General features: G+C 50.1%; 1 protein-coding gene across 1 annotated transcript in view; it reads left to right on the forward strand.

The window, feature by feature from the left end:
* Positions 1-8106: 8106 nt before the first annotated feature.
* Positions 8107-26133, forward strand: part of Ntsr1 (neurotensin receptor 1) — a 41780-nt gene continuing 23753 nt past the window's right edge. Inside the window, exon 1 of the mRNA XM_051144976.1 lies at positions 8107-9068. Within this exon, the coding sequence (XP_051000933.1) occupies positions 8340-9068 (729 nt within the window). The 5' untranslated portion in view covers positions 8107-8339. The remainder of the gene's footprint in view (positions 9069-26133) is intronic.

Below are 26133 nucleotides of genomic sequence, written 5' to 3' on the forward strand. Positions count from 1 at the left end.
TGAAGGCTGCAAACCTGGAACCCTCCAGCTCCCTCCAACCCCCCACCCAGAAGTAATCTACTGAAAAGCATTACACCCGACGGTTCCACAACCTCCCAGAACATTACCACCAGCTGGGGATGATGTATTCATACACATGAACCTGTGGGGACATTTAACATGCAAATCCTAATGGATGGGTATCCTGGATGCTGGAGGGGGCTACAGTCACAAGAGACCCTTAAGGCGAAGGTCCTCCTCTGCTGAAGTCAGGGGCTGGAGAAGTCCAGGAGCCTGCGAGCATGACCACCATGCAAAGTGTTGCTGCTGGCACTGAGCTAGTCTCTGGTGAGGAGGGGGTGAGTGTTGGCAGAGATAGGGCTACAGCTATGAATCTCTTGAAGCAGCTAAGAACAGGACAAGCAGACACCGTAACCCTCCAATCCATAGGCTAGCTGCTCTGCTCTGCAGCCTGGGCCGTATCTGAGGGCTAAGGTGACTTGGCAGGTTTCAGCATTTTGCAGCACACTTCAGATGTGTGAGGTGACTTGCTGGTGGCAGGTGGAACCTTGTGGCTCCTAAGCCTGTTCCTCAAGAGACTCCCAGGAAGGAAGAATCAAGAAAGTAAGTGTATGGTTTTTTAGATTCCACTTTGATAAGGCACAATTTTCTTTATTGTTTTTTTTGGGGGGGGGGTGTGTGACCATTTTCATGGGAAAGTTCCAGAAGTTTGTTGAATTGCAGGTTTGTTCACTCGGAGCCACACTTTTGGACCATTGCTTTGCAAACTTATCTCAAGGCTTTCTCCTATCACTGTCTAGTGTGTCCTTCCCCTGTCCATGTGCCAAAGAGCCCGTTCAGTTCCTCCACTTCATAGAAAGACTGAGGTGTGGCAGGCCATGCTGTCTGCCTGAGGCTTTGGTCACAGATAGTAGTGTGGGTGACAAGGCCCAGAGCTCCAGCTCAGTCCCAGCCATTTCACATGGATGTCTCTCAAGACAGAGCTCTTTAAGGTCCTGTACACTCATGGAGGGAGCAGGGTATATGGACATTATGGGGACACCAGCACGTGGTCTCATCTCAGAAGTGATAACACACAAATATGCAAATGAGGTGGCATGAAAACAAAGTAATGTGGATATGTGGCCACATACATACAGGGCCTTTCACCCACCCCTTTGTTGAGAGATTCTCTTAATATCATGCATGGCTCTGTCCCAGCTCTTGTGTGAAAAGAGAAGTCCTTATCCGTGCAGTTGCTACAGTGTCACAGCTTATCCGTGCAGTTGCTACAGTGCCACAGCCTCTCTGTGCAGTTGCTACAGTGTCACAGCTTATCCGTGCAGTTGCTACAGTGCCACAGCCTCTCTGTACAGTTGCTACAGTGCACTAGTACCAGCAGAATTGGTCAGAAGAGCGATGTGCCAGCCAGATGGGCTGTAATGACCTCAAGTGGTTTGGCTTTCCTGAAATCAGGATGGTGGAAAGATGGACCTGGCTTGATAGTGTTGATACAGAGAACCAGCCCTGCCTAGAGAAAGGACTGTCTGGATAGACTCCTGGCCAGTGGCTGGGAATGTTCGCTCCCCCATGTCCTACCTGATAAGCTGGTCCTGGTTTGCCTGCTGTGCTGAGACATGATGTGTACTATATTCCCTCTTTTAATAGTGGGATTTGTGGTAAGCCACATGCTATCAGTTACAGTCAGCCATGTGGGTGTTCACCCTGCCTCTATGGCTGATCCCAACAAAGGTTCTGGACATTCAGGCTTCTAGTCACTTGGGAGAAATGAATGCTGTCTAGACTCCACTGGAGAGGAAATAGGACTGTGTTTGGTTTCTCTTAGACTCTTCCCTCCATGTTATGGTGACCTGGCCTCTCTGTGTGTGAAGATAAAGATTATGTCATTTGTCCCCAAGGCCCTTATATATTTAACAAGTGAAGATTGTAACTGGTATTAAAGATGATCCTATTTCAAGTATCAGGCAGACTCTACTACCTGGAACACACAATCTTGAGTGCAGGCTGAATTCACATCATGGGCCGTGTAGAACCAAGGTTGCACCCACACTCCCTGCCTCTAGGCCCCAGACAAACCTAGCTGGCCCCTGTAATGGGTAGGGTGGAGAGTGGGGAAGAAGGATCAAGAGGAGGGGTGTCAAAGAGCCTATCCAGATAGGGTCCAGGCCTTTCTCTCCTTCCTCTGGAAGGCATGGGAAGAGGCTGCCTGTGGGGCTTAGCACCTGTGTGTTATTTTTAGAGAAAGTTTTACACTCAATTATCCATGTTAACTCAACATAATTCATCCCCTAAAAAGAAAAAAAAAATGCAAGAATTAGACACACCAGCCCCTGATCATTGCTTAGGTCAAGCTGAGTAGCAGAGATCCCAGTGTGTATTCTAGAAGGTGGGAGAAGGGAGCCTGCCTTCAAGTGTCCTCTGGGTGGGGCTGCCATGGGCAAATCTGTTGTGTCAAGCACAGATGCCTGACACCTTTGTTGTTGTTTTGCTTTGTTTTGTTTTTAGGCCAGAGAATGGAACTCAGAGTTCCTATACACCAGACAAGCGCTCTGTTACTGAGTCATATCCTAGCAGGACAAACCCCTGCTCATGGAGCAAGTGACCAAAACTCAAGTCAAATCATCGTGAGAAAAACAGGGCTTGTGTTACCAAAGGTCCAAGGGATCAGCTAGGCTGTGACAGGGACACACACCTGGTGGAGGAAGCTATAGCTCCATTTTACCCCAGAAATGGTTCCAGGAGACAAGAATCTCAAGGACTGAGGGTATCCCTGGGTGATAAGGGCTCCTGGGAGAGAAAGGAGTCCCAGAAAGACACGTGGCTGAGAACCAGAGGGTTCTCCTTACTCCAAGGAGGAAGTGTTGGGGTAGTGTTTTGTGGGATTTGCCTCACTCCAAAGACTAGTGTTTCATACAAACACATTTCTTCACTCCTCCTCCTGAGTGAAGACCTACCAAGAACTGCCATCCGCAAAGCGGGGGGGGGGGGGGGGGGGGGGGGGGGGTTCACTGGACACAGACTCTGTCTTGCCCTTGGACTTGCAGTCATTTATAAGCCACCCAGCATCTAACCTTGTGTTACGGCCACTCATATGGGCTAAGATAGATCTCTGGGTGTTTTAGCCACAGGAAGTAAAGAATCTCTGGGAGCGTTGGGTAGTAAGAGAGCTGAGGACTGTCCTAGTGTAAAGACCAGGATGAGTAATGGGAGGAGAGGCCAAGAGCTAACCGGTACTCTGCGTGCAGCTCCCACAGCCTCCCTGAGCTAGCCTCCCTTCTTGACTAGTCCTGAGAGGCCTCTGGACTACAGCTTTAGAATCAGGATGACACAGTCCTACTGAGACACCAGGGGAGGGTGACTTTTAGGCAGGAGCATAGGATTGCCACACTGAGGAGTCCCTCGGGGAAGGGGAAGAGGGTGTGGCACCTCCCTGCCTGCTTCTCCTGCTGTCCTTCGTTCAGATGGAGTATTTTGTAAACACTGGCATTTTTCTCAGAGTGACAGCCTGTGTTACTTGAATAGTGTGCACTCATTGTAAGACCCTCTCAGCAGCCTTCACAGGGGCCACACCATTTGCACTGTGCACATGAGGAAACCAAGTTCCAGTCAATTGATTGATTTACTTCGTCATTTACTTTGTCGGAGCTAATCAACAGGACAGAGCTGGGACTCCAGACCTCTTGTATACAAATCCCATGATGCCCTACTCCCTGCCAGTAGCACTGTGTGTCCCGTGGCCCTGTGGTAGCCAGTCTCTGGTAGTCATACAGTGCGCTCCCTCCCCTGGTTCCTCCCCCAGAATACACTTGTGACTGCAGAGAGCTGGCCACTGCTGAAGGGTGATCTGGGGATGTGAAAAACAAGGGTGACCATTCTACAGCTTGACAGACCTGGACCTTGGGGATCTGCCAGAAACCCCAGAGACGCTGTGAGCATAGCCAGAGCGCAGGGAGAGGAGGAGGCGACTCCCCACACATGCACATGTGTTACTCTATTTTTAAGATTCCTCCTTGGAAGGCAGCAGGCCTTGGAACATGTGCAGTTTCCAAACTGTGAGATGGATCACACAGCTCAACTCTTCAGAGTTAACTATCCTCAGTGTCTGCATGCATTTACACCCTACCTACCCACGGCCTCACAGGGCACTGCACAATAATGATAAACATAACCCAGGTACGGCAGACACACCCACCAGCACTTGAGAGGCTGAGGCAGGAGGATCCTGAGTTCAAGGCCAGCCTCAACATCTTTGGGAGATTCTGTCTTGAAATCGGAAAATAACGGCCAGAGAGATTTCTCAAAGGGCAAAGCACTTGCCATGGAACCAGACAACCTGAATTTGATGTGTAGGGCCCACAGACTGGAAAGAGAAAATGAACTCTCACAAGCTGTCCTCTGATCTGTGTGTGCAGTCATACACACACACATACACACACACACACACACACACACTGTAGCACACATATGCCTACACAAATATACACACACTGTTACACATGTGCCTACACAAACACATACACACACACACTGTAGCACACATGTGCCTGTACAAATACACACACACAGAGTGTCACACATGTGCCTGCACAAATACATGCACACACACACACACACACACACTATATATATATATATATATATATATATATATATATATCATACAAATAAATAAACAAATAAAATGTTGACCAGGAATGGTGATGTACACCCTTGCTACAGCACAAGGAAATAGGGGCAGATAGGATCACTATGAGTCTGAGGCCAGTCTGCTCTATGAAGTGAGAACCAGACCAGCAAGGAAGGCTACACAGTGAGTCCCTGTCTCAGAACAACAACAACATGAAGGTAAAGAAAGAACTGTATTAGAGATGTCGTTCAGTGGTAGAGTGCTTGCCTAGCATGCATGAGGTTCGATTCCCAGCACTACAAAAATAGAAAAGAAGCAAAATAAATAGAGGTTTGCTGTGTTAAGTGTCTGAGTTTTAGTGGTTTCTTATAAAGGAAAAAAATTTTTTAAAACTGATGCAATATGATTGTAAATGTATATAACTTTTTCAATGAATTCCTTTATTTTTAATTATGCATATTGGGTGGGTATTTGTACATGTGCCAAACACTGGTGGAGGCCAGAAGAGGGTGTCAGAGCAGGAGTTATAAACCGTCTTCTGCGGGTGTTGGGAACAGAACTGCAGGCCTCTACAATTAAAAGCGAGCCATCTCTTCAGCCCCTTATTTAACTTTTTGAACTTATCAATAAGCTTCTTGCCTCACAGGGGTCTTGGGGCCAAAAAGAGGAGGCGTGGAATCAGAAAGGACACAGTAAGTAGGTGGCACTGCTGTCGCCTGTGTCTGTCTGAGCAGCGTGGAGGGTTCAGGGGGGTCAGTTATCAAACCAAATAAACAAAGATATCAGCTCTTAGGAGGCCTGCTCCTGGAGCCTCTCCTTGGTGGCTCTTTGAACTTGACTTTCACGCACAGATAACAGCTAAAAATTTCACATAATGGTGGGCACTCAGCCTTGTTTACGCCACACAAGGAACCTAGGAAGCTGAAATCATCTTGTATTTTAGCAACGTCTGGAAACCCAGGCCCTGTCGATAGACCTTGGCCCTTGCTGCAGAGGAGATGCGTCAGCCCCGGTCCTGGAAGTGACTCCCCATAGTCCACCCAGGATTCCTGGCCCCAACTGGCACTAATAAGCCATGCCCCCAGAGCTTTGCTTTCCCACAGCTATGCGGGCCTTCAATTTGTCAGTGTATGGCTTGAGCCACTGGGGTTATAGCTGGGTCACCTGTGGACACAGCTGGATCAAGGCTTGGCCCTTGTACCAGGTGCTCAGTGACGTGCTGTTTTAGAGAGGGCTCCTGTTGGGAACCCATGAGTTGAAGATGAAAACTTGCAATTAAAGGTTCTGTTGTGAGCTTTCCAGGCTCACAAAAAGAACAATTTAGAAGGGTCCAGAGACATGGCATTGGGGAGCCCCCTGTGAGCGCCTGAACTACCCTTGTGCACAGCCAGGGCCTTTGGATGGTATTTTCCTAGCTGGTTTTAAGCAAATACCTTATCATAATATTTGTGCTAAGTTGCCATTTATGATTTTTTTTTTTTTTAAAGCTTCGACACTTTGCAAAAGAAAGCTTTGGAGACAAGGCTGGCTTAGTCAAAAGGTCAGGACTAGAAAACCAAACATGAGCTCAAGCTGCCTTTGAGATGGCCTCTCCCTGGTGGGTACAGCTCCTGTTGCCAAAAGGATATACTCCTGTGGCCACTGGTTATGGTCCTCCTCTGGGGAACCCCCTGGTGGAGGAGGCCAGATGGCATTGGTGGCGGCTGGCTCTGGGTGAGACCAAGGACACCACGGGGCAGTAAGGAGTGGGCCTGATTTAGCCCAGTGCTTTCTTCCTAATTATGTCATGGCCAGCAGGCCCTGCCCACCCACCCCTGCTCATTTAGTTGGTGCACAGTGTCTGTCAGAGAACAAATCTAGTCTCATCTGGGGGCTGTTTTCAAGCCCTTCATACCCCATCAGTACAGAGTTAGAGTTCCCTTTGACAAAGGAAGAAGCCGGGCTTGGAAACATAGAGACACTTGTCCAAATATTGAAGGCCTGTTGAATCCCCTACATCCTCAGCACACTGTACTGCACTAGCAAGAGGCCACAGTTGTTTCCTTTGAAGACTAACCGTGTAAAAACCACAGCGAGGAGGGCACCAGCTTTTGTCTAAGCAGGCACGCCCAAAGCAGGATGGGAGACCAAGTTTGAGGGTTCCTCTGCTGACTGAGCCTGAGCCACTTCTCTCATCACCCTCTGACTCCCCACAGCCCACTCAGGTTTCCTAGTGACAGCACAGTCCATGCAGCCAGCTGGGTCCATGCTGGGACTGCTATCCCTGAGTCTTCCCTCCCCCCCCCCCTTAGACTCCCCAGGAGCCAGTAGGAGTCGTCTGGAGGAAGAGGGCAGGAGAAGGGCTAAGTGGGGAAATAGAGGCAGGGGCTCTAGGGCAAGCAAGATGGCAGCAAGCCTGGAAGTTCCTGCCAGGGCCTCTGCCAAGGAGGACGAGATGAAAAGACCTTTGTTCCCTTGGTCCAAGACAGGGGCGAGGTCCCCTGGGAAAAGCTGAGCTGGGCTGGCGGTAGAGGCTGAATGTTTCCTGTAAGGACAGATGTGTCACCCACAAACCTGCCCTGCCCCTCCGAAACCCTACAGAGCACCAGCTCTGAGAGTCATTGCTAGTGACTACAAGAGGGCAGAGGGGGCAATCATACTCAAAGGCAGAATAGGACCACGGGATTGCTTGGGCCTGTGAGGAGATATGGGCTGCTGTGCTTTTCCTCACCCAGCCCTTTACAGGCTAGAGGCCCCCCTGGGTGCTTCTGGCACCCCGCAGGCACCCAGAATGGAGGGGACCCAGCCAGCTGTACAAAGGCTCTACCATACCAGCAGGGTGCCACCTCTTTCTCCGCTTTGCCTTCCCCTAGTACACCCTCATGTGCCTGAGGGAGCTGGAGGCGACTAAGGATAGCTTCCTTTATGAGGTGGGAGAAGTTGGGACAGACGATGGGGGGAGCGATAAGCGAGGGGGGAGGGGGCGGAGGGGAGGAGACTGCTGCCTAGGAGAAGTTGAAAGGAAAGATCCAATATCCACTCATTCTACCGTACCCTGTAGAGAATCCTGGTTCCCTGAGGTGCTCATTCCAGCCCAGGTGGTCCCCGGGAACGCTGAGCGGGGCGACCGTCAGCCAGTATCGGGTAGGGAGGGGGACAGTGGCTGTGGTCGCGTCTCTGCCTCTCCAATACCCTCCTCCACTGCTGGGCGCGCCGCGCAGCCGCCAGCTCAGTGGAGGCGCGAGGAGCCCGGCAGGCTCCGGCGCAGCAGGAGGTGTGCGAAGTCGGGTGCGGGGAGAGCTCGAAGCAGGAGAGGGAGAACTAGGGTGAGCACGCTGGGCAGCGGTGAGTGCGCTCCGCTCTGCGCCATAGGCTCGCCCAACGACGCACAAGCCAGCAGGATCGCGGTCCTGAGGACACTGCTGCCACCCCGGCGAACAGAACCAACCACAGAATCTGGAGGTCTGTCGCAACCCCGATCCGGGCAGGCTTGGGGCCAGGAGGGTATCTGAAAGCAGACCCCAGACTCTGGAGGAGAAAGGAAAGTGGGTCCCGGAGCCGGGCACAACGCGAGCCCCAGAGCTCCCAGGATCTTCTGGATCCCGCGCTTCGCAGCTGGACGGCACGCCCCCTTTAGCTTCGGCACCCTCACCTCTGGACGCCTCTTCATCTGTCCCTGGAGGGACCTCCACCTGCAAAGCTGCAGGACAAAGCCACGCACTTGGCGCCCACCATGCACCTCAACAGCTCAGTGCTGCAGGGCGCCCCTGGTGAACACGGAGTCCATCCCTTCCCGCGGCCACAATCCGGACTGGAGGCGTTGCTCCTGGCGCTTGGCTTGGACAGTAGCTTGGGCAATGGCTCAGGCAATACCTCGGAATCCGTCTTGGCAGCACCCAACAGCGACCTGGACGTGAACACTGACATTTATTCCAAGGTGCTGGTAACGGCTGTATACCTGGCACTCTTTGTGGTGGGCACCGTGGGCAACTCAGTGACAGCCTTCACTCTGGCGCGAAAGAAGTCACTGCAGAGCCTGCAGAGCACCGTGCATTACCACCTGGGCAGCTTGGCACTGTCTGACCTGCTCATCCTGCTACTGGCCATGCCGGTGGAGCTGTACAACTTCATCTGGGTGCACCATCCCTGGGCCTTTGGGGATGCCGGCTGCCGTGGCTACTATTTCCTGCGTGATGCCTGCACCTATGCCACGGCCCTCAATGTAGCCAGCCTGAGTGTGGAGCGCTACTTGGCCATCTGCCATCCCTTCAAGGCCAAGACCCTCATGTCCCGCAGCCGCACCAAGAAATTCATCAGTGCCATATGGCTAGCCTCGGGCCTGCTAGCTCTCCCTATGCTCTTCACCATGGGCCTGCAGAACCGCAGTGCCGACGGTCAGCACCCTGGTGGCCTGGTGTGCACACCCATTGTGGACACAGCCACGGTCAAGGTCGTCATCCAGGTAAGAGTGTCTCAGTGGGGGCTCTGTGCTCTGTCACATTAGAGGGCACAACAGGGCAGCCAGTTTCCCATCTGGCTGTTTCTTTCCAATGGAGCCACACAGAGACTTTTAACAGACTCACCTCAGAAACCCCAGTGACTCAAGGCGCACCCGCCCCCCCCCCCCAGGGAGGGAGACACAGCACTGTTGCCTTGTGGAAAGAACTGTGCCTCAGCAGCACTTTCTTCTCCCTTGTCCCAAAGTAGGCCCCAGTGACATCATGCTGAGTGCTGTGTACTGAGAGAGGTCAGAGGCTGGGAAGGGACAGAATACCTCCAACAGCTCACTATCTTCTTCCTCAACTTTTCACTCAGCTGTCTGCCCCACCCTGCTTCCTCTCTCCTGTTGTAGGGGGTTTGAACCCCAGTCTGACTTCTCTCTACCCACTGGAAGCCTGAGGGTACTCTCAGGGAAGAGAGCTGCCATCAGCCTTTCAGGAGGCCACAGGATTGCCTGACCCCCAGGCTGGCTCCCCAATGCCTCCTGTCTGTGTCTCCTGGACACAAACCCAGGAGTTGGAGCTTTAACTTTAGTTTGTTGAGTTGTAGTTTCCCCATCGGTGAAGTGAAGTGATCATAACATTGGAGAGAGGGTTTACAGGTCCCCAAGGTGCCAGAGCATCCTAGGCCCTTGCTGCTAGTGTTTCTACAAAGCAATCTGGGGCCTCTGGGTGTGGAGGGGAGGGGTGTGGTGAGGCAAATAAAATTGGGGTGATTGACTACAGCTCTCAGTGGGTCTGAGCATAGCCACCATGGGAACTTGGAGGGAGCCCTCCTTCAGATCCACTAACAGAGGAGGGGCTCAGAAAAGGACCATAAGGTGAGAAGGGAGCATCCATGGGGGAAGCCAGAGCAGGAATAACACTTTAAGCCAGGAATGGTAGTGCCAACACTCCAGAGGGCAAGTTTGAAGCAAGCCTGGTTTACATAGTAAGACCCTGTTTGGAAAACAGCAACAATAAAGCAAATAGAGAGAAAGAAAAATGAAGAAAGTTTTGAGTAATTTTTGGTGCTAGACCCTGGGTAACCATGGAGGTATAAGAAGCATTCTCCTTAGCCCCAGAGTGAGCAAAGAAAATAGGGAATGGAAGAGTCTGGACAGGGGCTCCTGCTGTGTTAGAGGGGACTCCAGGGAAGCTGGCAGCCCCATATGTCTGTCACTTTCCTCACCAAGCCATCCGTAGCCTTCCACAGCCTCCCAAGAGGACTCCTCAGTTACTTTGGAAGCCACGTGGTGTGTCTAGGTGCCATCCAGAAACCAAAAATGCTGTCGGTTGTAATTGGCATTCAGACATTGGGCAGTGTTGAACTCAACAGGTTATCTCTGAGGGGGGATGGGCCATGGGGCCACAAGGGCTACAAATATCCTTCTGTAGGGCCCCTCCTGAGCTGCCACTCTTTGCAGGGGCAAGTCAGTGCTCAGCTTTTCTAGCAAGATGCTGGCCACTGAGGCAAGCACACATTTGTTGGGAGCTCTGTGTGACAGACAGTGGCGATCACTGTGGCTCCTTGTTTCCTTTGAAGCACTGTGTTTTTTCCTTCAAGCTCCTATCTTTGATTGGCTTTGTAGGAAGGGGGGCTTCTCAGCCCACGCTGTTTGGGAACAGCGGCTCCTCCACCAGCAAGGCCTCAGCAAGGGAGCAAGCACAGCTCACTGTTAGCTAGACAGGGCCCTTTCTGAGATTCCTGCAGAACCCAAGTTGGAGCCACAGAACTGGATTCCCATACGACAGGGTGTCTCCTCCCTCCCAGAGTTCCGTTGTCTGGGGCTTCTCACTGCTTGACAGCTTCGGGGCCCATGTGACAGGGTCCTGGTCACTGTCCATCAGTAATGTCTGTTGAGCGTCCACCCCGGGTGAGGCTCCCCACTGTGACTGTCACGGTGTTGGCTGAGTGTTTAGTAAGTGCCTGCTGGCTGCCTTCTTACCTCTGGAGAGCAGGACTTCCATTTTCCCTTAGAGGACTCAGCCCCATTCTTGGAGTGACTGACGACAGCGTATTCAAAAGTCATCCATCTGACGTTAGCAGCTGACCAGTTCTCTTGGGCTGGGAACACGTGATGAGACCAGCCCCTCAGGAGAGGCAGGGGCTCTCTCACTCTTCCTGTACCCTATCCACCATCTGAAGACGGGCTTTGTTTCCTGGGATCATGGGGTTTGCAGTACCTACTGAGAGGTCTGAGCACCTGCCACAGGTCTTTGTGGCTAGCTTCTATTGAATGTCCCCTGTCAGGGCTGGCCACCCATCCTTATGACCATATTTAGAAGTATTGAAGTGTTGGCCTCTTTCCAGAACAGGGACATTCCCCGTCTCAGTGCCTTCCAGGTGTTTGGGGTGTGGCAGGATGGGGTGGGACCAGGCAGGCAGTGGGAGAAGAAAACAGCAGGGGAAGCCTGATGCCCTGCTCCTCCCAGAGGCTCCAGATCTGGCTCTGATAACAGTGGACAGGAGGAAGAGCTGGAGACTCGAGGGCTTTGTGGTACCCACGGGTAACCAATCCTGAGCCACATGTGGCTCTCATGCCACCCAGGCCAGCCTCCTGCTCTGACCTTGGGTCTTTTAGTTCTCTGTTGTTAACCTTGGAGCTTGTGTCCTAGACTATAGCTCAGACAGGTTCCCTGGGCTCACCTGTCCAGGTAGTATGTACTGAATTTGTATACATGGGGAAGAGGGGTGAACCCAGGGGTTGTGTCCACCCTCCCCAACCCAACATCTGCCCAGTTATCCCCAGAAAGCCTCTTTCCCAGTACAAACAGAAGCATCCTCTTGCAGTCAGACCCAATTTTAAAGGCAGCACCGGCCCTGGATAGGGTGCACACTCCCTCCCACGGGCAGGAGACGCTAAAATCCACACAAGGAGATGAGGTGCCTACAGCCACTGCCTCAGGTCTATAGCAAAACAATTTCAAGGGGACACGGTGAGCACCCAGGCTGGTCGGGGATGACTAAACAAGGAGAAGCACTTTGACTCCTCAAGGAAGAAAACTAGTTTTGATAGAGTTTACAGAAACACAGTCTGGGGGAAATGTTGCAGGGCTGTGTAGGCACAGCAATGGTGAACATTGAATATAATCACACACAACACACACACACACACACACACAGTGAAGGCATAATGCACGTAGAGTTCAGTTCTCTCCTTCCACTTTGGGTCCAGGTGTCAAACACACGTTATCAGCTTTGCGCGGCGAGTGTTCTTGCCACTCCCGATGGCTGAAGTTGTTATGTACTTTATTTTTACTCGTGTGTGTGTGTGTGTGTGTGTGTGTGTGTGTGTGTGTGTGTGTGTGTTTGTATGTGACTGTACCCTGGAGCTGGAGTTACAGAGCTGTGAACCAGCCTCACCATAAGGGTGGTGGGAACCAAATTCCAGTCCTTTGGAAGAGCAGGAAGCACTCTTAACCACCTAGCCATCTCTCCAGCCCCTGATCAAAGCTTTTAAAAGCTCAGCATGCTATATTCCTGGGCATAGTGGGGCAAGTCTGTAACCTCAGCTCTCAGGAGGCTGAGCTGAGCCTACAGAGTAAGACCTGGTCAGAGAGGCTCAGGGTGGAAGGGGAGAAGTTATGAAACCTGGTGTCCAGTACAGACTAAGATAGAGTACAGTGGGTCAGGCTCGAAGTCTGTGGGAGCAAGGGGGACTAAGACGGTCTTCTAGGAGGAGGTGACCCTCACCTTGGGAACAGGGCGATCTGGCCTTGTAACTGGCCTGGCTCAGCAAGGTAGGACATGAAGGGTGGGGACATGTAGGCGATCCATGTGGGGTCCACACAGGGACCTTGCTGGTCAGAAACCACCAGGGGCAGAGCCACCTATTCATGTTAACCAGGTGACTGGAGAGAGCCAGAGCCCTGAGGCCCTTACCCAATATATCCAGTTGGTGCTTCCCCTGGGATGAGGGTTAGTTTCTCTAGGAACTGAGTGAAGAGAAGGGAGCACAGGGGTCCAGAGTTGGCATGAGGCTCGGAGGAGGAGCCTGTGCCACAGGACTCTTGTAGTAGCCAGGTGCTGAGCTCCCAGGCCTCATCCTCAGACTGATACTCCTTGAAGACTGTTCTTCAAGGCTGTCATCTGTAGCCCTGCAGTGTCAAGGGCAGTGGGAGTTGTCCTCTGAACAGAGCCTCGTGTCATAGTCTCAATATGTTGTACTGGAAGGCAGAGACTTCTGGCTGATCAAGTGTGGCAATGTGACAGAGAGGCTCCCATGGTCACATTCACACAGTGAGGCCCCTGGGCCAGGCTGGCATAGAGGGCACTGCCAGCATGTCAGGCCACACACCACTGTTGGAGATCTGTCCATCTGCACTTCCAAAGACATAAGTACACAACTTTGCAAGATTTTCTAGCTGTTTGTGTTTAAAGGGAGGGCAGATTCTCAAACCCTTTCTTCCCCAAGTTGCTGTCAGTCAGGGTTTTATCACGGCCGTGGAAAGCAAACTAGGACAGGGCAGAGACTATTGGTCAGACCGGCCAAGTTGAAACTACCCTCTTCGAGCCAGACACCTGTGTCCTTCGGAGGCCACTCTGTCAATTCCAGGGCTGGTTTGGAAGGCAAACCTGATATAGTTGGTAAGGTGACAGAAACTCCATCAACTCAGGAATGGACAGTTTTGGGGACCACCCCAGAGCAACAGTCCAGAGCTGAGTTCAGATCTCAGATCTATCGATGTCCAACGACAGGACATTTAGTTTCCTCACATTAGATGCTTGCAACAGCTGGGTGCCGGAGGGTCTCTCAGTCCACAACATGCAGGATTTCCTCCACCCCAGGGAACAACAGAGATACAGCAGAGTCACTGGCAGGCAAGGCCTCTTTGTGGAACGGCAGAACACAAGACGCTGTGACTACCAGAATGCCTTCTTCCCCAGAGCTTTTCCATCATCCGTCTTTGACACCCCACACAGTTCACACAACACTAGATCAGGAAACATAGCCAGCTGGCCAGCACCTGTCCACTTCCTTTGAGAGATACATACTGCCTGAGGCAGAGTCCAGGACCAGCAGCTGACTCTGAGGAACCCTCCTCTGAGGATGTGGAGGCATTAGAATTGGGGACACAGCTCGGTAGGTCAAGGAAGGTCTCTCATAGGCTCCCAGAGAGCAATGTGCAGTGTCGAAGGAAGAGTACGAAGGCTCTAGGACAGGCCTGTGCTGTATGTGCCGAGGAACTGGGAGGAAGCCGGGGTGCTGGAGCCATGAGCATTAACGGACAGACGATGCTGTGGCTTTTACTCCAGGAAATGAGCAACACCAAGCTTCCTAGCTGAACAGCGTGGAGACGGAGTGCTTTAAGAGCACAGATCTGTCTTTCTGCGTTTCAGGAAGCAATGCTGGGAACAGTAAGAGTAGTGGGGGGCGGGGGGAGCTGCCTTATTCCATTATTCCAGAAGAGTGGCTTAGACTTAAACTGGGGCTGGGAGGGAACAAATGAAGGTCTGACAGCAAATGCCAGATGTGGGAGCTCTGTCTCTCTGTCTCTCTGCCTCTGTCTGTCTGTCTGTATCTCTCTCTCTCCCTCCTTCCTTCCCTCCATCTTCTTCCCTCTCTCCCCTCCCCCCTCTTCTTCTTCCTCTTCTCCCCCACACCAGATCAACAAGGGTTAAAAGCACTGGCTGCTCTTGCAGAGGACCTGGGTTCAATTTCCAGCACCTACATGACAGCTCACAACTGTCTGTAACTCTAATTCCAGGAGATCCAACACCCTCACATAGACATATATGCAGGCAACACGCCAATGCACATAAAAATAAATAAATAAATAAATAAATAAGAAAAATAATCAATTTTCAAGGCTAGAGAAGTTGCTCAGGGGTTAGGAGCACTGGCAGCTCTCCCAGAGGGCCAGGGTTCAATTCCCAGCACACACATGGTAGCTCACAACTGTCTGCAATTCACTCCTAGGTCATCTGACAGGGCCTGCTGGTCTCCTTGGGTACTGCATGCATGTAGTGCATAGGCATACGTTCAGGCAGATGTTCTGACACAACTATTCCCAAGTTCCCTGAGTTTCTCTGTGATGTCTTTGGTTTATATAGTTTTTCACTTGCTAAGTCTGTTTCCTTTGTTCTGTTTAATTTGTTCTTCTTTCCCTGGACTGACTGACAGGTTTTCTTGTTTTGTTCTTCTGAGATAGAGTCTCACTCTGTAACCCAGGCTGACCTTGAGTTTGCAGCAATCCATCCTCCTGCGTTCACCTGGGATTACAGTGTAAACCACCACACCAGTTTATTAGTCTAGATTTCTTAGGGTAAAAACTTAGGTTGTTGGTTTAAGATCATCATCACCACCACCACCACCACCATCATCATCATCATCAGTATTACTATTATTGGGTTTTTTGAGACAAGGTTTCTCTGTGGAGCCCTGGCTGTCCTGGACTTACTCTGTAGACCAGGCTGGCTTTGAACTCAGGGCTCAGCCTGCCTCTGCCTCCTGAGTGCTGGGATTAGTGTACCACCAGACCCAGCGTGAACTTCATTATTTAATGTATAAACAATTAATGCTACAAAAATTCTCCTAAGTACTACATTAGTGGCAGCTCACTTTTTTTTTTTTTTTCTGAGAGTTTATTCTTTCTTGTTCAAATTTCTTATTTTCGCTCTTGGGCTGTCTAGAATTGTTCTTACTTCCTAGCTGCTTAGATATCCTTCCAGAAGCCATTGTGCTGTATCCACCTCTAACTCAGCCCTATTGTCTTGAAGAATATGCTCACATGATATAAATTTAATTTGTTAAAGACTGTTTTATGCCCAATATAACAGTCTACACTGTTGGAAATTGCATAGCACAGAGGCAGAATATTCTCTTACCAACAGATTTTCTGAAGGGCCAGTGGTTGTTGCTGCTCTTTAGTTTGCCTCTAATGTTATAATGCGGTCTTTCTCTTTTGTGAGCTCTTATCTTCCTAGTCATTGCAGAGAGTTCTGTACCTCGGGGAACATGACCGCAATGCTGGCTTTTTGTCTTGATGTAAGATTTCACTGTGTAGCCCAGGCTGTTCATGAACGCGCCTCTTCCTGCCTCACCTTCTGAAACGTTGGGCAAACAGGTAGATGTCACCACGGCTGCTCAACTTCCTGTTAAGGCCTTGACCTTTCCTTCCTCTGGGTCATCCTTTTAAGTTCCTCTGTGGTCACCAGATGATACAGGGGAAATCGAGGTCGCCTCTTTGGATTCTTAGTCTCACTAACAAAAGAATTTATGAACGGATTCAGACAGAAGCTCAAGGATGATTTTCTTAATGTTTAAAAAGGAAAAACTCTCAGGGCATGTGCAATGCAAAGGCTGCCTGGAGAAGAGCGGAGGGGAAAAAGCCACTTAAGCTATCATGGGGGTCAGATGCGTGGCAGGCACATGGCCACATAGCTGAGGGGAGGGGCTTTAGAGAAAGAGTAAAGAAGCCCAGAGTGTCAGATAAACACACATAGATTTTGGCCAGCATCCAAAGGAGATAAAGAAACAAAGAAACAGGGTGTGGAGGGTGGGTTGGGAGTCTGGGAGAGGGCTGGGACTGTGCCTTCAGAAGGCAATCCAGCTGGACCTCGTGGTGGCTTGTGGGATCCATCTATGCACTGGGGGATTCTGCAAAGGAAAATATAGTATCTCCTCAAAGGGAAAATTACTCCCCTATCTCTTTATCACAGCTTAAGGTGACCCCACCTTGGCCAGGTGACTGTCCAGGCCCAGTAGAAATGTTAGGTCTTCATCCAGAGGTTCTATGCTCTTGGCCAGAGGAAGTCTTTTTTTTTTTTTTTTTTTTTTAATTAATCTTAATGAGCTTTTATTGTGGCTGTACCAATCCCATGGACTGATGTAATGATTGTCTTTTCCTTTGGAGAGAGTCATGTTCCTGTATCTTTCAATGGTAACTTTAGATGTTTCCTGAGCATTTTAAGCTTTGTTGTGGTGTTTTGGGTGATATCAATCCCCTGGAGAATGCCAGTGTTTTTCTCGAGGTGGATAGCCTCAAGTGAGAGCTGCCCCTTCAAATGTACCATCCGTTGATGGTGGTGCCAACATTAGCACCATTACTAAGTCCTCAGCTCTTCTCTATGCGTTTACTTGGCTCGTGTCTACGGCTCAGTTCCCAAGCCCTTTCCTGAGTGTTACCTGCATGTGTCACTTGAAGACAATCCCAAGACACGTGTTGGGTCAGACAGCTGCAGTGGATCCCTCTCTGTCTCCCCTCAGATCCCGTCCTATGGGCCTCAGTTTCTAGGATTCCTTTTCTCCATTCTGCATGTGTACATATCTACACACCCAGCTATATATGTGTGTGTATATACATATAAACACATGCACGCATACATAGCTATGTGTATATATATACATATAAACACATGCACTCATACATAGCTGTGTGTATATATACATATAAACACATGCACGCGTACATAGCTGTGTGTATATATATACATATAAACACATGCACGCATACATAGCTGTGTGTATATGTATACATATAAACACATGCACTCATACATAGCTGTGTGTAATATACATATAAACACATGCACGCGTACATAGCTGTGTGTATATATATACATATAAACACATGCACGCGTACATAGCTGTGTGTATATGTATACATATAAACACATGCACTCATACATAGCTGTGTGTATATATACATATAAACACATGCACGCGTACATAGCTGTGTGTATATATATACATATAAACACATGCACGCGTACATAGCTGCGTGTATATATATACATATAAACACATGCACGCATACATAGCAGTGTGTATATGTATACATATAAACACATGCACGCGTACATAGCTGTGTGTATATATATACATATAAACACATGCACGCGTACATAGCTGTGTGTATATATATACATATAAACACATGCACGCGTACATAGCTGTGTGTATATGTATACATATAAACACATGCACGCGTACATAGCTGTGTGTATATATATACATATAAACACATGCACGCATACATAGCTGTGTGTATATATATACATATAAACACATGCACGCATACATAGCTGTGTGTATATATATACATATAAACACATGCACGCGTACATAGCTGCGTGTATATATATACATATAAACACATGCACGCGTACATAGCTGTGTGTATATGTATACATATAAACACATGCACGCGTACATAGCTGTGTGTATATATATACATATAAACACATGCACGCGTACATAGCTGTGTGTATATATATACATATAAACACATGCACGCGTACATAGCTGTGTGTATATGTATACATATAAACACATGCACGCGTACATAGCTGTGTGTATATATATACATATAAACACATGCACGCATACATAGCTGTGTGTATATGTATACATATAAACACATGCATGCATACATAGCTGTGTGTATGTATACATATAAACACATGCACACGTACATAGCTGCGTGTATATATACACATATAAACACATGCACGCATACATAGCTGTGTGTATATATATATACATATAAACACACGCACGCATACATGTATGCCTGTCTGTCTGAACTTATCCCTACAGCACAGAATCCACAGAGAAGCCCTGTGTGGATTCACAGGCCAGGCCCTGAACTCACAAGCTTAAGTCCTGACAAAGACTCCCTCACAAAAGGATCTGAAGCATCGAGAGCCTCTGGTAGTGGCACAGTCTGCATCCTGTCAGACCACAGGGCCTAAGGCACCTGGTGATGGTTTATGGCTGTTTATAGCAGCAGACCTTGTCTAATATCTCAAACAAAAGTCTTCTCCTGGCTTTAAACACTGTCCACATCCACAGCATCCCAGGCAGCTAAGATGTAAAACTTTGTCTTGAAGGAATCGTTAACAATGTTGTGAAGAGGCCCTAACAAAGGAAGGCACTTACTCCACAAACATCCAGTAAGTCTTACACTAAGACTTATCAAAAGAGCAGAATTGTTTGGATTTCAACATGCTCAGCCAGTTGTCTGTGAAAAGGTGAATTTATTGTAAATTCCAGTAACTCTTCTTTGGAGTATTTAAAGGTTAGGAGCATTCTTGGGAGAGCTTTGTTTTCTTGTAACTCAAAATTGGTTCTTCTCTTTAAAGACACTACACTCCCAGACCCTCAAGGTGTTTGGAAATAGCCTCTCCCTGGAAACTGTTAAGACGCAAACATTCACCGCCAGCTGTCGGGCCAGCCCATAATTTCCAAGAGTTCAGTAGACCCCTGCAATCCTCAGCTCCCAAGGGTCAAGGAGAGTTGTGCAAAGCACGCCTGGATCCTGTCACTGGGGAAGCTGAGAGCCAGCCAGGCAAGCCTCAGAGCTGGTCTGGATCCAGGTGTGACTAGCTCGTTTATAAACTTGTCTGTTGCAGGCAGGATATGCACAGTAGGAAGCAACTGTCCAGCCTCAGATTTAATGCTTGAGGAGGAGAGCCATCCCACCTGGCTGATAGCCCTTTAGGACCTGCCTCTGGGACCCTGGGCCTAGTTCATTGCATGACCACAGCTGGCTGGCCTCTGCCAGGCACCTTTGAAGACACAAATCAAGGTGGGCAGGGCTCTTCCCACCCTAAGAACCCTCAGGCTCAGCCACCTGAAGCTTCCCTCCTGTGGCCCAGCACCATATTCAGGAAAAGCATACAGACTGCTATGAGGCCAGCTTTGCAGACCTTTCCACTCCTGTGTGGTCCCTCCATCCCCACCCCAAGAGTGGTCTTTCTATGAGAGCAGGTCAGGAGGAAGAGACAACAGTGTCTTTGTGTGCCAGCTGGTGTGCTTTCCCAAAAGCCTCCTCTGTCCCTATAGGCCTCACATGTTTGAGACTGTAGATTTTTGCCTAGCCTCAGAATCCATTTTGTTGAGGTGGCGATGCACCGTGTACCAGACCTTGACTTGAAGGACTACAGCTCTGATCCAAACAGAGGAGGATTGTCCAGCTCTGCACCTTAGAGGCTCTCCATCATCCACTCAGATGCTGGAGCAAATAATCTGGGGTCACCAGGGTCACACTCTTAGCAGAAGAAAGCAGTTTTGTTTTGGTTTTTTGGGGGGAGCAGCTAGGCACTTCTAGGGCCCCCGGCTGTCAAATGTGCCTGCAGACTGGAAGCTGGTAATTGCAGGGCTCTTAGGCACGTTAGCGCCTGTTAAACTTCCTGCAATTAATTTTCCTGACAGCTTGTTTAAAAGGAGCCGTCTACTGTATTAAAAATACCTGTGTTTGTGGCAGATCGTCCAGGCGGTGCTCACAGAGCTTCTAAAGAAAATCACCAGAGGTGGATATCCGCGCTTTAAACTGCTCTAACCCTCAAACAACGTTGTGCCTCTTGTGAGAGGCCCAGAGCATGCTTGGGATCTGTGGCTATCATAAAGCAGGGCTTGACAACTGCTGACTCACAGCTATGGGAATATGTTCTCTTATGGTCCCAGAGCCCAGAGGTCTAAATTCCAGGGTGTCTCTCAGGACCATTTTCCCCTCCAGGGGCTTGAGGAGGCTCCTTCCTCTTCTTCCAGGAATGATGATGGATGAAGTGTGCCTGGCTCAGGGCCACACCCCCTCAGTCTTGCCTCGGTCTCCACACCACCTTCTCTGTCTGTCTGCCCTCTAGCAATATTTGTCCTGAGATTTAGGGCCCACCCTGAATCAGGACATTTGCGTCTCTAATCTGATTATATCTGCAAAAAAACACTTTTTGAAAATAAGGCTACATTTATAGGTTGAGAGGCTGAAGACACACACACATGCACACACAAACACACATGCATGCGCATACACACACACACACATGCACGCATACACGCTGCCACCATCACGTCATCTCAGTATACCTTAAAGAGAGAGACAGAGACTAGATCCAAGGTCTGGTTTTGCTGGTCCCAGGGTACGGCCACTGCTGCTCCTTGAGCTATGCCTAAATGGTACACTGGGGACTTTGGTAACAGGAAGAGAAAAACAAACCGGGAGGATCCAGATGTAGCCTCAAGATTTCCCACCCCAGCCCACAACCGTTGAAGATGATTCCTAAGGCAGAAAGATAAGCCCTTGAGCTGGGCTTCTTTTTAGACTCCATTGCTGGGGAAAGGTGGAACACAGGGAGAGCAAGATGTAGTCCTTTCTCTGACAGAGCCTCTGCCTCCTGGGTGCCCGCTGGGCTGGACCGGCCCCATTATCTTCTTTCTGTCTTGCCGCATTCTACCAGTGAGATGTTAAGCACCACTGTTGCTCTCACTGGGCTCCTGGGTAAATGCCAGTGAGGGCCCCAGGAGAAGGCAGGCCAGCTCCTCGCTTGGCTGTGTCTTCCCCAGTGCTATGTGGACTGACTCCCCACAGTTGCGCCTGGATGCCATCACTACCCACACCTCCCATTGACCTGGGGTGCAAAGGGCTCCCATCCACTTGCCCAGCTGCCCCACTTGCCTGGCCACAGGCTTTTATAGTCGCTAAAGGAAGCATGTTAGCGGATTCCAGCAGCATCCTTTGCCGCAGTATAACAGACTCAGGAGCAGCAGCTTGATCTGGTGGCAGCACAGAGGGCTGTCCCCCCTGGCCACCACAGCGCCCACAGCTTGAATTCTATCTGTTGGCTCCCACTGTCTTGTAACTAGAAGCACGTCCCAGGGAATCTTTGCTAGGTAGGGCCCAGGTCAGTGAAGGGGCGGCTATGGGAACACTGAAGGCCAGCCATGCTGGACATGACTAGGCTCAGTTCTCACCATAAACACTCCCCCCCACCCCCAGGGTCTGAGGGAACCCAGGAGGAAGACATGAGGCTGGTCTGTGGACAGGCTACTCAGCTTTAGGGTATATATATCCTCTGGCACAGGCTGAGGACCAGCCCTAGGAAGATGTGGCAGAACACCTGCCACCCCCCCCAACACACACACACTGTGCACCCTATCAGGAGGCTGGAGGCTCCTCCTTGCACTCCTGAATCCAGCTCCTTCCGTCTGCCTCATGAGCCTTGTGTCCCCCCCCACACACACACACATTGCCCTGTTCCTGTTGCGGGGCTGGGCTGCAACAGTGGTGTTCCGAGTAGCATAAACAGGCCTACCTAACCTCTCTGATCTAGGACCCAACCTGGCATTGCAACACCATCATCCCACAGGGGGCGATCGAGCAGCTGTGATTGACGCCAGAAAACATTTCAACCCTTCCCATGGCCTCCCACTGAGTTTTAATGGCATTCTTCCTTGACCTTTGTAACTAATTCACAAAACAAATGGGCATCCTGGTGGGCCCTCTGATACTGGCCAAAATTGTCAGCAAGACTGTGTTGTAGACTGAAGCACAGAGCTACATGGCAAGACCCTGTCTCAAAAAATCAAAATAAAACAAAATCTGAGCACAGAAAGTGGAAGAAATACTGCTATCAGGAGGCTACGATGGAGACCCAGGTTCTCAGGAGCCTGTAAGGAAGGTTCCTGTTGAAGGAGCTGCCAGTAAGTGGTGCTCTGGTACATTCTTCCTGCCCTAAAAAGGGCCCTGTCAGCGTTTGTAGTGAGGAGGACAGACTACTTGAGAAAGAACCTGGAGAGGTACCCATGGGACTCAGCTCTACTCTCCCTGGGCGATGGACTCAGAGCTAGCTGCCTGCCTGCAGTTTCCCAGAAAGCCTGCTGTCAATAAGCCTGCATGTCTGCTCCACCCACAAGTGCCCAGGCTTTCCTCCTTGCTTTGCTGTTTGGGGTTCAAAAGGTGCCATTCTGCACAAATAGTGGGATGACAAGGCCAAGGCCAGTTCCCTGCGGCCCTCTCTGAGGATGATGAGGATGGCCCTCACCCATCACATTAGGACTGTTGGTTGTTTTTTTGTTTTTGTTTTGTTTTTTGCTTTGTTTTTTGTTTGTTTGTTTGGGGGGCAGGGTTCGAGACAGGGTTTCTCTTGTGTAGCCCTGGCTGTCCTGGGCTCACTCTGTAGACCAGGCTGGCCTCAAACTCAGAGATCACCTGCCTCTGCCTCCTGGAGTGCTGGGATTACGACTGTTGAAAACAGATCACTGTCTGTCTGTCCCTCTGGATCTGTCTGGAAACTGGTCTCCTTAGGGAACAAGTGGGCTCAAGTACCACAGTTCAGCAAGGAGTGAACCAACACTGGAAATAAGCAGGGCAGTTGCTGCCTGGATCCATGGGCCTCCTTCCTCAGGGACAGGGCCCAGCCCAGCAGATGGGTCTAATGCCAGCACCAGTTCCTGGTGACGCTACTCAGCAGTAGCTGAGCCTCCAGTCCCAGCAGTGATGTGACCATGTACGTCCCCTCCTCAGCTGCCTCAGTGCACCCATCCTGAGCATCCCATGAGGATGAAGGACTATAGTGCATCTGATCCATGACTCAGGAAGAGCATATGAGCCGCTCCAGCTTTACGTACCTTCCCTTCCCCAGATGCACATTGGCCCCCACCTGCTCAGGAGGGCCCCAGACTTCCCCCCTGCTCTGTCGTGGGTTTAGCCCACTCAAGAGCCTGAGTCCACTCTATTGGGTGAACAAAGAGAAAGCCCACGGTGTGGGTGAGAAAGCCTCGTCTCCAACAGCCACTGGCCCTGGTCCTGAGAATTCTTACGGTTCTATTTTTAAAGATGAAGAGAGCTCATTCCTTGATGTGTGGATTTTGGTGCAAACAAGCTGTTATGGTCTCATTGCTGAGTGGACACCGAGCAGTCCACTAGGAGCTGCTGCCACGGGCCCTGGTCAAATGTTCTGTGGAAGACAGCACATGATCCCCTGGAGCCTGCCTCTGTGTCTCACTCAAAAAGAGAAAGAAAAGGGGAACAGGAACACTGTGCTGTGGAGGGAGCTGGTCCCAGGAAGATGGAGTTTCTACCAAGGAGATTTGGGAATAGTTACAAGTGGAGCTGAATTGGTCACCTGGTCAGTCTGACCAAGAACCCAGTCACGTGACACCTGCACATGTGGAACCAGCCCCTCTGCTGTGGCCCTCAAGGGACTGTGTGTATTTCTGAAGCAGTTGGTTCCAGTGAGGGAGGCTGGGAAACAGAACCAAAATGGAGATTCAGGAGCTAAGGCATCCAGCTGTTGAGGAGAATGAAACACGGGAAAACAGGAAGCCAGAGGCCCCTGTTGCTAGAGGGGAGACACATCCGCAGCACACAGTGCTGAGGAAACCCTCTGTGATAGTAGGACCTCTACTTGAGCTGAGAGCCAGACAAGGGAATGTCACAAAACAAGGACCTTGCAAAATGTAGGCAGGCCCTAAGGCTTCTGCAAGCAGCTGCCAAACAACCCGACAAACCAAAATCCTGTTACGCCCGATACTCCCAAGGACGTTGTCCCTGCTGGTGGAATGCAAGAGGACAGCTGGGAAGCTAAGGAGGTGGGAGTTACAATGACTTTCTAATAATAGTTTTATGTGTATAGATGTTTGCGTGCATTTATGTCAGACGCCATGTGCGTGCAGTGCCCGAGGAGGTCAGATCCCTTGGAACTGGGGTCACAGATGGTTGTGAGCCAGCACGTGGGCGCTGGGAATGGAATCTGTCCTCTGGAGAAGCAGCCAGTGCTCTTAACCACCGGGCCAGCCTCAGGAGTTACAAGTATGAATGAACAATCTTTAGAGCAGTTTTGTAATTTGCTTGAGACAGCGTCTCCCGGTGACACCCTCCACTACTTATTCTCCTCTGTTGGAAAGGTCTTGCATTGTAAGGCACATGGTCACCAGTAAGAAGTGGTGACAAATGCCGGGCGGTGGTGGCGCACACCTTTAATCCCAGCACTTGGGAGGCAGAGGCAGGCGGATTGCTGTGAGTTCGAGGCCAGCCTGGTCTACAAAGTGAGTCCAGGACAGCCAAGACTACACAGAGAAACCCTGTTTCGAAAAACAAAAAAAAACAAAAAACAAAAACAAGGAAGTGGTGACAAACCAGTCAAAATTGACAGCTTATACCAGGGCTAGCACTTGGTGTTTCACATTCTGTGGCTTCCAATAGATGCACGGTACCCCATCATGGACAATAGCTTTTCTGCGCACCCTCAAATGCTGTGGACTCTACCTGTTCACCCTCCCCACCTCAGCCCTGGGCAACCTTTCTTTTAAAGCCAAGTCCATATTTCATTTTCGAGAAGCTTGTGCAGCTGGAGGCAAGGCACTCTGGCAGGCCAGCCTCTCTCCTGTGCTAATATCATTCAAGTCTCCTTCGTGTCTTTTCCTGGCTCGGAAACTCATTTCTTGGTGTCGCTGAATTAGATGCCATTATTGCTCAGTTAATGAAGAACATCTCAGTTGCAATTATGACTACAGCTTCTATAAATGTATCTATGCAGGTTTTTGTGTGAGCATAAGCTTTCAGCTCCCTCAGGTAGGGAGGGAAAAAAAAAGAGTGCAGTCGTGGAACTTTAAGGCATGGATAGGCCAGTTGTACAGACAGGGCACCCCCTCTCCCGCAGCAGCTGTGCTCTCCCGTGTTCCACCCGCAGTGATGAGCATCCCGCGTGCCCTTCACAGGGACTTTGTCTGGGGTTTGTTTTAGAACATTCCTGTTTTATTCCACTGCTTTATTAATTACCTTTCCTCATCGCTGTGACCTGACAAAAGGCAATTCGATGGAGAAAGGTTTCATTTTGGTTCATGGTTTGAGGGTAAGCTCCATCCGTGTGGAAGGCACAATATGGAAGGCACGGCGGTGAGAGTGGCTGTGGATTCAGTGGCAGGAATGTGAGGCAGCTGGTTCATTGCACCCATGGCCAGGGAGGGGAAGTTCATCTGCTGGTGTTCAGATTGCTTCTTTATCTCTCATTTTATTCAGTCAGGCCCTCCAGACACTGAGATGTGCCCTCCACGTTTCTTTCCTCATTTAAACCTCTCTAGAAGCATCCGCTCAGACATGGTCACATGTGTGTCTGCCCAGTGACTCCAAACCCAGCGGAGTTGAGCCAACAATCAAGGCCATCAGCCCTGTGAGCTGTGACACACAGCACCCCCTCACATGCATGTTAAGCTGTGGCACACAGCACCTCTTCACACACATGTTAAGATGTGACACACAGCACCTCTTCAGTTAAGATGTGACACACAGCACCTCTTCACATGCATGTTAAACTGACACACA

The sequence above is a fragment of the Acomys russatus genome, chromosome 4, assembly GCF_903995435.1.
Source record: "Acomys russatus chromosome 4, mAcoRus1.1, whole genome shotgun sequence".
Classification (NCBI taxonomy): Eukaryota; Metazoa; Chordata; class Mammalia; order Rodentia; family Muridae; genus Acomys; species Acomys russatus.